We start from the raw sequence: 11,686 nt of genomic DNA, 5'->3' as shown, positions 1-11,686 counted from the left end.
AAAAAGAAGTCTGATGAGGAGATGTGGTGATCTCCGAAATAGTGCTATAACTTCTACCGCTTAGACTTTGTTGCTTTTTCAATTTTTCCTAATAAACAATCGTGATAGAAAGCTTAATAAAAATATTAAAAAATAAAATGTTAACCGCCACAATAACATTGACAAATACATAGTTTAGGAAGAGCCTGCCTGAAACTATACAAAAAAGCAAATAAGCAAATGGATGTATAGAATTGACAACAACAACCACGCTGTCGAGTTTAAATAGCGGCAAATCAGCTGCACTTGATAGTAGTTGGTTGAATAAGGAAAATGAATTAGCAACAAGAGTTTACGGGATGTACATAGCTCAGTGGTTAACGCTTCTGACTTTGAACATCGAATTCGCAGGTTCGATCCCTGCTGAAGTCTAGAAAAAAGAAGTCTGATGAGGAGATGTGGTGATCTCCGAAATAGTGCTATAACTTCTACCGCTTAGACTTTGTTGCTTTTTCAATTTTTCCTAATAAACAATCGTGGTACAAAGCTCAATAAAAATATTAAAAAATAAAATGTTAACAAGCCATAATAACATTGACAAATACTTTACTTTTCTTTTTAATGTATTCATTGGCTAAATTAAACAAATAAACAAATAGATATGAACCAAATCGGACTATCAATACGAGATTTTCAAATATCTCGACACCTGCGCCACCTATCGGATTAACTCATACTTCGTATTGCATTGTCATCGGGTTCTGAGCCAACGGTGAAGTTTCAAGTCTATAGGTCATTGAGAAGTTGATCAAAAATTTATTGCAATATTTGCCCCTAACAAACATACATACATACATACCTAGAGAGCAAAACAAGGAGTTTTAGTTCGGATTGAAGTTCCACTCTACAGGAGTTAGGCTTTCGATGCGTTCTCCTTGTATATATATAAAAACAAGAAAACAAACAGAGCAAGTGAAATAATGGCTTGTGAAATAGAGGCACTTCAAAATTTTCACACAAAAATGTAACAATTCCCCTCTGCAATGAAAAATTGTTCACGGAGAAAAAGGCTTAAGCGACACTGCGGGCACAAAAAATTGAAATAGAGTACAATTAAGCACTTAAGCCAAAATTGCTTTCGCTATAACTTTGTAACGGTACTTCGTAGGACTTTGAAATTTTGACAGCTGGTGCGTATGATGGTAGGTAATCCGCCAAAAACAGAAAACCGAACAGGTTGTTGCTTACGCCCTTTTGGCGGTTAGGGCTCGATATATTGGCGTAAGAAGATAAAATTAGTCTATTTCTAAGAGGTTTTTGCTTATTGTGACGCCCCTATAAAGCAAACTATATTTAAGTAGCGCACGTTGGTGAGGAGGGTTCAACAAATATTTTGCGAAAAACCGGAACAAAATCGGTTCAGTTTAAGCTGAGGTGTGAGGGAACATACACATTATTAGGCTTTATTTTATAAGATGTAGGGAAGATATGTATTTCTTACTGGCAAATACTAAATAGTTACTTGTAAAAATTTATCCAGTAACAATCCAGTAAAACTTGCAAGTTTAGCTGTCATTTGCAGTCTCTCGATCTCTTCTACTTCGCTCTTTTCTTACAAGTCTTGTAAGAAACCCAGGGCCTTCGAGAGAAAACTCGGGCCCTATACATAAATTGTATTAATTTAAAAGAATGTGATAATTTTCTTTAATTTATAGAGTCAGAAACAATCAGCACGAATCGGAATAAATTTATAATGAAAGCCTACCACGAAGGAGCAATTAAATTGTAAAAAAATTAAAAACATGTTATGGTTCTGACATATTGGGTCCCTTAAAAAGCATGGGCCTGATGAAACCGCCAGCTAGAAAAATTCCAATAAAATTGTTACTAGTTTTTACTGGATGTGTAAAAAATCACTACTATATTTACATACATATGTACGTTAAAGTGCAATGATGATTGCCTATCCATCAAAAGTGCAGAAAATAAATACGATATACTACTTGTCAAATGTATGATAAGCAAGGCAATGGATTTTCGCTACGCCCCTTTATCAATTATTGGCCTTTCCCGAGGCCAAACTAATTTGAACTGGAGAGTATATTAGAAGATCTACTAGTTCAGTCTAGACTTAAACGGTTTGTCCAAACCAACTTCGGACAGACCAGTTTATCCTAGGATATACCGGTATATCCTATCGCATGTTGGTAGAACTAGTTTGGCCTAAGAAAAACTCGTTTGACCGTAATATTTGGTTTGGCCGGTAACATATAAATACAACATATATAACATATAATAACAACAGAGGACTGATAATAGACCTTGAGGTGTGTCATTACAAAAAAATTATCAAGGCTGCTCTCGCACCATGGTTTGATTTTTTAACGATCATTAGTTAAGCGCCCGTTATAGCTTATTTAATGAATGTTTCTGAGTGCGAAATGTAACCTTTCAAATGGTGTTTAGCAGGTTGAAAAGCGATTAGTATAAGAGCGTAAACTATGCGCAATACCGGGCGAAAGTTGTAACCACTAGTTTTTAATAAGTTGAAGCAACTGATCAGTTTAATAAAACGACATTTTAGTTTATATTTATCTTACCTAATTTTATGAGTAAGTCATCAATATATACGTTGCAAACATGGTAATCATTTGCAACTATCCAATGAAGTCGCGGCACATGTAAGAGCGTGTAAGCTAGCCGAATGAGTTCAGGTACCTGTTCCCTGCGTGGATATGTGGGTGTTACAAAGTATATTAAAGTCATTGTTTCATAATCGTGGACAGGTCGATTTTGAATAAAAAATCGATTATCTGTAAATACTTCGTTGCATACTAGTTGTGATTCATTGACCCGAGTACGTGCTGAGTCATCTGAAAAAAACAACATTCCTGTTTAATTCTGTTGAAAAAGTATGCAGTCCTAGTCATTTGAATAGCGCACCCCTGGATTCTCAGTATGTACAGTTTTCCTTTTGTAAATCCGATTTAAAAAAAAATAAAAAATTTCACCAGAGGGGTGCGCTATCCCAATGAACTGCAGTGAATAAGTTAATAATATTTTTAGTAAAATTTCGGATATTCAGTTTTGTTGCCCATAATGGGTTGCCAGATTTTTTTTAGGCGAAATCAGCACCTTAGGCCTTTTCATGCTATCTATCTATAATATTTATATAAAAAGAAATCCCTTTTTCATGAAATTAGCTTTCAGCAACCACCATGTCATAGGCCAAAAAAAAATTACGTTTTCCCGGTATGTGGACCAGGGACAGATCTATTCGAAAAAATCTTATTATGGTCCGATTTGCTTAAAATGTGGTACGTAGGTATCTTTTTGCCTAGATTAGCATATAGGATCCTTTTTTTTAGGAAGTGGACCAGGGACCGATGTATTGGAAAAAAACGCATTTATGGTCCGATTTGCTTAAAATTTGGTACGTATTTATGTAGCTTTTTGCCTAGATAAGCATATAGGATCCTCTTTTCGGGAAGTGGACCAGGGACCAATCTATTCGAAAAAATCATATTTATGGTCTGATTTGCTTAATATTTAGCACGTAGGTAGCTTTTTGCCTAGGTTAGGATATAGATATCCTCTTTTTCCGGGAAGTGGGCCACGGAACGATCTGTTCGAAAAAAACGTATTTATGGTTCGATTTGGTTAAAACTTTGTACGTAGGAAGCCTTTTGCCTAGATTAGCATATAGGATCCTTTCTTACGGGAAATGGACCAGGGACCGATCTATTCGAAAAGATCACATTTATGGTCCGATTTGTTTAAAATTTGGTACGTAGGTAGCTTTCTACCTAGACTAGAATATATGATCATTTTTTTCCGGGAAGTGGACCACGGAATGATCTATTCGAAAAAATCGCATTTGTGATCCGATGCGCTTAAAATTTGGTACGTAGGTAGATTTTTGCCTACGTTAGCATATATGATCTTTTTTCCGGGAAGTGGACCAGAGACCGACCTTTTCGAAAAAACTTATTTATTTTTCGATTTGCTTGAAATTTGGCGCGTAGGTAGCATTTTTCCTAGATTAGCATTTAGGGTGTTTTTCCCGGTAAGTAGGTCAGGGACCGATCTATTCGCAATACATCCTATTTATGGTGCGATTTCATTGAAATTCGGTACACGTATTTTAAAGAGAATATACAAAATTGAATGATTGTTTTACACTTTGACCTTGTTTTTCTTAAAATCTGGGGCTGATGGAAATTTTACCTCAAAAATAGAGTTAACATTTGCTGCATCAAATTTTTTTATATATTTGTTGGCCTGTGTAATAAGTATTGCTAAATAGCCAATACCCGCATGTTTGCGGCGCCTTCAAACACCTTTCGAACTGTAAAATAATGACTCAATTCTATTCTACGCATATCTATAATACGGGTATCGAATTTAAAGCAAATCGAGTCATAAATAAGATTTTTTGGAATAGATCGGTCTATTAGATAAAGTATCCTATATGTTTATCCTGGCAATAAGCTACCTACATGCCAAATTTCAAGCAAGTCGCACCATAATAAAATTTGTTTCCAATAGATTGGTATCTGGTACACCTATCAGAAAAAATATCCTATATGTTAACTTTGGCAATAAGCTGCCCACGTGCCATTTCAAGCAAATCGGACCATAAATAAGACTTTTTCGAATAGATCGGTCCCTGGCCAACTTAACGGAAAAAATTAATCCTATATGGTGTGAGCTCCCTGATAAGCAAACATTTTTCAGGTAAAAGGGTCACCGGTTTTGAAATATTTAATTTTTTTTTTATTTGAAAAAAATCGTGCGTTTTCATGTATTTTCTTTAACTGCATCTACAAACAAGGCTATACTTAGTAAATTTTTTATGTAAAATACTTTCAGATAGTTGCTTCTCCATACTCAAATGCAATGTAGTTAAAATATATTAAGGAACCATTATAAAATTAGGACTATATTGGGATTTTTAACTTTAAAAAATTAAATTAAAATTAAAAAATTTACTAAGAATAGCCTTATTTGTAGGTGCAGTTAAAGAAAATACACGAAAAGGCACGATTTTTTTTTTGATTCAAAAAAATTTTAATATTTCAAAAACAGTGACACTTTTACCTGAAAAATTTTTGCTTATCAGGGAGCTCACCCTCCCATCTACCTTCTCCTCAAGTTTGGCAGGTTACTTCTGGGACACCCTGTATATACATAGATTAAAGTAATAGGTGCAGATAAGGAACATTCAAACATTTTAATTAGGAAACTAGATAAACCATCATTATCCAGCTTTGTAGATATTTTGAGTGCTCTAATACTGGAAACAACGTCATCCACTGTTAGTCTTAATGCGCCGAAATCTATGCATGAATCAATTTCACCGTACATTGTATCATCCAACACGTATACATCGTTATCAAAATTAGAGACAAAAAAATCGGCGAATAGATTAGAAGTTTCAGAACCCGAGTTTGATCTTTCGTCATTGAGAAACATTGTCGCAGGAATATCTAATACAGATTTTTTTGATTTTATGAAGCTCCAAAACGATTTTGGGTTGCTCTTTATGTTACTCTCACATTGCATGATAGATTTATTATATAGAAGTTTATTGAGACAGTTAAACTCGTTCAAATGGAGCAAATACTTTTGGTAGGCCTCATTATTACTAGTGGTTATATAAACTTTATAGAACTTATTTCTAAGATTTTTTGATTTCTTCAAACGCTTAGTATACCACGGCAATTTATAGACTTTTTTTGGACGAGTCGGAATGAGCTCAGTGAAGATTTTCTTTACATTAGTTAGGAAGATACGATAGCAATCAGCGACTTCGACCTGACTAAGTAGTTCCTCCCAATTAATAGCATTTAATGCGCTGTTTAGAAGTTCCGGGTCACATAAATTGTAATTAAAATCTGGGCCACAACTAGATGTAGAACAGGTATGAAAATTATAAAAGTTTATTTGTAGGACTAGCGGTACGTGATGAACATCCGGCTCAGAAATTGGGAAATCACATTCAGTCAGGTGGAAATCAAAATTACTACTGACAAAGATTAGATATAGACTTCTAGATAACTTATTTAAATAGGAATTAATTTGTACTAAGTCCGCACCGAGAAGACTATCAATTAGGTAAATTTCGTGTGATTTATTGACATTACAGGCCATAAGAGAACTATTATTAGGTACCATAGACCAGGTGACTTTATTTAGATTGAAATCGCCAAGAACGCATAGACGACTCTTACTGTCTGAACCGACTGCAACTGAAATATATGTTATATTGTCCATATGCGCAGCATATAACTCATCAGAACTAAGTGGCGGAATATAGGACGCACATATATACAGTAGATTAGTATCTCCACGTATAGTTACACATAACTGGTCAAGTATAGTATCGGCGTTTACAAGATCAAAGGATTCAGAGCGCCGGTTCCGTTTGACAGCAATAAGAACACCTCCTCCTCTTATGCAACCTGTTTTGACCGAGTCCCTGTCTTTTCTATAAATATTATTCAGCTTTAAGTCACAAATTTCAGCATCAAATATGTCTATATGGATTAAAGTGCGCAACACCGCAAACAAAAAAATTCCAAAAATTAACGGCATTCTTAAGACATTTGAAACTTGTACCTTATTATTCTAGAATGAATGGACTACAAAAATGTTAACCCAAAACATGTCTACAAATTCTGAACAAAAACGGCGAGAATTTGAAGAAACTTTGTTGATTTTTTTCAATGTTTCAAGTTTGGATTTATTTGTAATTTTTAATTTCAATGCATAAAATTTACATACATTTTTTTACTTCCAACCCCCGAATTTGTCAATTACTTCTATGTCTCCAGGATATTTTTTCAAATAAATAGCTATAAGGGATATTTCACCCGCCGGTGATAAGAATCGCGGATTAAGTATCAAAGTGCTAGAAGAGATTTGTGCGTTTGGTACAAAAAGTATTTTTGATGTTGAAATTGTACTTAAAATCGGCAAATTGTACTTATGTACTTTTGAAAACTAATTGTACTGAAAAAGGTACAATTGTACTTAAAATATCAACACTAATTCGAACCCGCCCTCACACTCACAGTATCAGTGATCGGGGCCGATAGAGACGGAGAAGTAGAGGTGGCGGAGGAAACAGCAGCAGGCATTGAACAGGCAGTGCAAGATATGCTAACGACTCCTTCTTTGTTGTTTGAGGAACTTGTCACTAGGCCACGTAGATGTTTTAATTCGGTTGTTAGTGACAATATCTTCGCATCATTATTAGCGAGTTTTGTTTGCATTGAAATTGTTTCTGCCCGCAGGGCATCGAACATTTGCAATAGTTGCTTCCTATTTTCATACAGAGAATTCACCAAAGATATCAAACTCGCATTCTCATTTCGAAGAGCGGCAATTTCTCTGACGACAGTAAGCAAAGTAGCTTGCTGCTTGTTAACACTTTCGTTTGCTATTACGATTGTTTTCTTTATTTGCGACTCGAATGATGAAGAGTTTACATTAGCATTATTAGGCAAGGTAACTTGCTGCTTATTACCACTATCGTTTTCTCTTACGATTGGTTTGTTTTTTTTTGCGACCCGGACGAAAGAGAGTTTACATTAGCATTATCAGGCAAGGTAACTTGCTGCTTACTAACACTTTCGTTTGCTGTTTAGATTGTTTTGTTTTTTTTTTGTGACTCAGATGAGGGAGAGTTAATATTAGCAGCTTTCTCAACCAAAACATTAGAGGGTGAAGACGAGCGAGAGTTACGGCGATCAGCCTTGCATGTTTTACAAAAGAAAGGCGAGAAGAAAATCCACATCAGCCTACACGCCACCAAACATTTTAAGTGAAAATACTCTTTGCAATGAGCACACAGCATCTTCGATCGATTCCTATCAACCTTTTGTCCGCCCAAGCACGGCATATTTAATTTCGATATTAGCAACTAATTTACTGCAATTAAATCACAAAATTATGAGTCAATGTCTCAAAATAAAACTTAACACCATACTAATGCACATGAAAAAAATATTAACTTGTAATATTAGCAGATAATATAACAAAAAGTGGAGCGATATACAAACACGTCCGCACAGTATTAATCGTCTGATTTGCTTGAAATTTAGTAGGTAGGTAGCTTTTTGCCTAGATTAGCATGTAGGTTCCTTTTTTTCCGGTAAGTGGACCAGGGACAGATCTATTCGAAAAAATCTTCTTTATGGTCCGATTTGCCTGAAATTTGGCGCATAGGTAGCTTATTTCCCGGTTTAACATATAGGATACTTTTTTCTGATAGGTGGACCAGGAACTGATCTATTCGAAAAAGTTTTACATATAGTCCGATTTGCTTGAAATTCGGTACATGTATTATACATAGATATACATACGTAGAATATAATTGAACGATTATTTTACAGTTGGGAAGGTCCTTTAAGGCGCCGCAAAGCAATCGGGTATTGGCTATTTACGTATACTTCATATCTATACCAATTATATAAAGAGAAGTACCATCTCTTTACAAGAGGTGAACCCGAAAACGGCTGTCCAATGATAATAATTTCGTTATGTCAAGGGAGCATGGCCCATACAAATGGAAATTTTCATACCGCATATCTCTGGAAGTATTTGTGGCAGAGTCCTGGAACTTGGTATGGTATCAATCCCTCACTCATGGAGAAAAGTGGGGGCTATTGGAAAAGGCCTTCTAAACATACTGAAACTTGTTTTACTGGGTTCCTGTATAGTTTAGGTTCACAACTTAAAACGCCAGGTGGCACTGGGGTCGAGTTTTTGCTAAAAATTCTATTTACGATCTGATCTGGCTAATATTCAAAAATGTATTGGAAACGTGAAGGGAAATATTGCAGTGAAAAAAATTGCCCCACAGTGGCTCTGGAGTGTTAGTAATAAAAATGTTTTTTTTTTATCCGATTTGCCTCATAATCGAGATAAATATTGGTAACGGTATAGCAAAAAAGATCCGCAAGGTGGCGCTGGAGTCGAGTTCTTGCTAAAAATCGTCAAGTGAAGTCATTCGGAGACACCAGGCATCAAAGTCAAATTACCACCGTTAAATCTACCACCAAAAAGAATAAAGACAATCCTCGATGAATGCCTAAAAATAAAATTGTAAGATATTTATGGTTTTTCGTCTGAAATAAGTCTATGTATATTGGAATTTTGTGGACCAATGAAATTGCCACCAACTATACTATACAGACTAAGGGTGGGTAACTCTGTAAATTTTGGTGTGCTGACTCAGTAACTCCAACTCACTTTAATGAGTCAGCACAGTGAGCTGGCACAAGTGTGCTATCGCACAATTGGTATGTACATCGAAATTTTTGATGATGTTAGTAATCGAAATCGATTTAGAAAAGATTATCTTTAGCTTCTGTTCGTAGCTGGCCGGCAAAATTTTAGAAAGCTGATTTCAACTGGTGAGTTCATTTGCAAAATAATTCCCCTTGGATGTATTAACTTCTAGCCCAGTTATGCATACTTAGCTTTGCTTGAGAGTTGTCATACAAGAATCTGTTAAATGGGCTATGCATGTAAGCGGTTACCCAACGCATAGCACTTCACATGTAGAATTCTGTTTGGTTTTGATTTTAACGTAAAAATGGTATAACAGTGCAAGTATGCATAACTGGGCTATTCGCCTTGCTTCTTGTTAAATTTGGAAATCGTATATTCAATTGATGGTTAGTCTAGTGATGCCATCTATTATGGTACTTTTTGGAAGATCGTATTGTGTGAATGTGTCAGCTCATCAATTGAGTTACCACATCGACACAGTTCTAAACAATGCAAGCCGCACCGAGCTATGCAAGTGTCAGCACATCAACTGAGTTACCATATCGACTCTGTAGCACACTGAGCTATACATTTTCAGCACATAAACTGAGTTACTGAGTTAAAAACTTTTTCAGAGGTGAGTCTGAGCGTGCGGCACAGTTCTAAGAGTCAGCACAGTAAATCAGCACAGTGTTGAGTTACCCACCTCTAACACAGATTCAAGGGCGATTCATCATCGTACAGGATCATTGTTCACGGACATAACGATTTCGTTAGGTTATTTAAGACAGCAAAGGTGGATATGCTTTCTGACGACTACAAAACCAAACTTTAACGTGAACTGTGCTGAAAACGTTGGACCAAATGTTTCAATAAAAAAATAAATTTTAGGCGGGACGAAGTTCGCCAAGTCAGCTAGTAAATAAATAAAATAAAAAAAACCTATTAATATATCACGTTTCTATAAATGGACCAAAATTAGAAAATAATATTTCTAAGTCCCATAGGATTTGTTTTTTTTTTTAATTTTAGCAAAAGTCATTATAAACAATTTATGAGATTGAAAATGAAAAACGTGAAGCGCATGCTATCCAAACCATTACATTTAATTGACAATAAGTCTTTCATTCAATAGTCAAACTACATAACGTAGAACTAAAATTTCTACACCGTAAGCATAAATTTTAGATCGGTTTTAAGCGATCGATATTCATATACCTACATACATACATATATTACTTTTCATATCAATTCAAGTCTATTACATGCGCCCCATAATGACTTTTGCTAAAATTTCAAAATCAAAAGTTATCAAAACAAATTCTATGGGACTGACAAATATTATTTTCTACGTTTTAATTAAATATTTTTTTTATTTTTTTTCTACTTTTTAGTTTTGTGTGTATAAAACTTTGCAATAGTTAGATCTTAAAATAATTTCAACGATATCCTCATATGAGTTGTATTTTATCAAACTGACTTTTTATTTATTTTCCCTTTCAACATACACGTACATGTGTATATGTACATATGTACATTAGGGTGGTCCTTAAAAAAAATCAAACGAACGATTATTTTCAGTCTCACCGCTTCCATCGGTAACCAGTGTTGCCAAACATGGGCTTTTCCTACCAAAACTGGTAGGTTTTTTTCCATTTGGTAAGTTGGTAGGCTTGATTGGATTTTGGTAGATTTCGGGACACAATGTGTAATAGTCCAAACATTTTAGCAACCTTTTTTACACGAATATTTCACCGGTGCGTTCGTATAACGGCGGCCGCAAACATGTAAATATAACTGATCCCTAAGTACAAACGTTTACCCTTATTTTTGCCAATATACAATACGAACATCGATATATCGTCAGCTAAGGGCGAAAAGGTGCCAAGTCCATTTTTTTTTAATTCTTCAGGAGAGACGAAAAATCTATTTAGTTCCGTATTACCAGCCATTCTGCATCAAAAACCAAACTTTGGAAAAAAAACGGACTTGGCACCTTTTCAGAAAAGTCTGCCAATGGGCTCGTACCCAACCCCAATCGTAGAAGGCAAATGAGGCCAGAATAAATATTATGTCGGATATTCAGGCAGCGTTAAAGGCCTTAGAGTCTTTTAAAATGGCATCAAGGCTTGTGAACTCTTGAACCACCTGGGAGCCCACAATAACGTAACGCTGTGGGGGGTTCAGAGACATGAAGGGTTTGAAGGTAACGAAAGGGCTGACTATCTCACAAAGCGTGGAGCCCAAATGCGTTTGCATGGTCCCGAGCCATTCTGCGGTACATCCAAATGATACACTGCAGACCTACTTAGGAGCTAGCTGGGAATAATCTCAAATTACTGCCGACTGGCGGAAGTCAAAGGGAATAAGAAAATCAAAGAGATTCATAACTCTTTCCAGAAGGAACTCCGAAAGACACCTTGAACTT

General features: G+C 35.6%; 1 protein-coding gene across 4 annotated transcripts in view; it reads right to left on the bottom strand.

The window, feature by feature from the left end:
- Positions 1–11,686, bottom strand: part of GlcAT-S (Glucuronyltransferase S) — a 124,567-nt gene that overhangs the window by 87,665 nt on the left and 25,216 nt on the right. For all 4 annotated transcript variants that reach the window (XR_001846991.1, XR_001846992.1, XR_001846993.1 and 1 more), the window contains exon 2: positions 2,580–2,852. Coding sequence is in view for 1 of the 4 variants with exons in the window: in XM_017611799.1 (XP_017467288.1) it covers positions 2,580–2,852 (273 nt within the window). In the remaining 3 variants the exon portion in view is untranslated. The remainder of the gene's footprint in view (positions 1–2,579; positions 2,853–11,686) is intronic.

The sequence above is a fragment of the Rhagoletis zephyria genome, unplaced genomic scaffold, assembly GCF_001687245.7.
Source record: "Rhagoletis zephyria isolate East Lansing unplaced genomic scaffold, Rhagoletis_zephyria_1.1 Rzeph_scaffold_00458, whole genome shotgun sequence".
NCBI classification, from domain to species: Eukaryota; Metazoa; Arthropoda; class Insecta; order Diptera; family Tephritidae; genus Rhagoletis; species Rhagoletis zephyria.
Note: the sequence above shows the minus strand (reverse complement) of the source record. Positions and strands in the feature narration are given on the sequence as shown.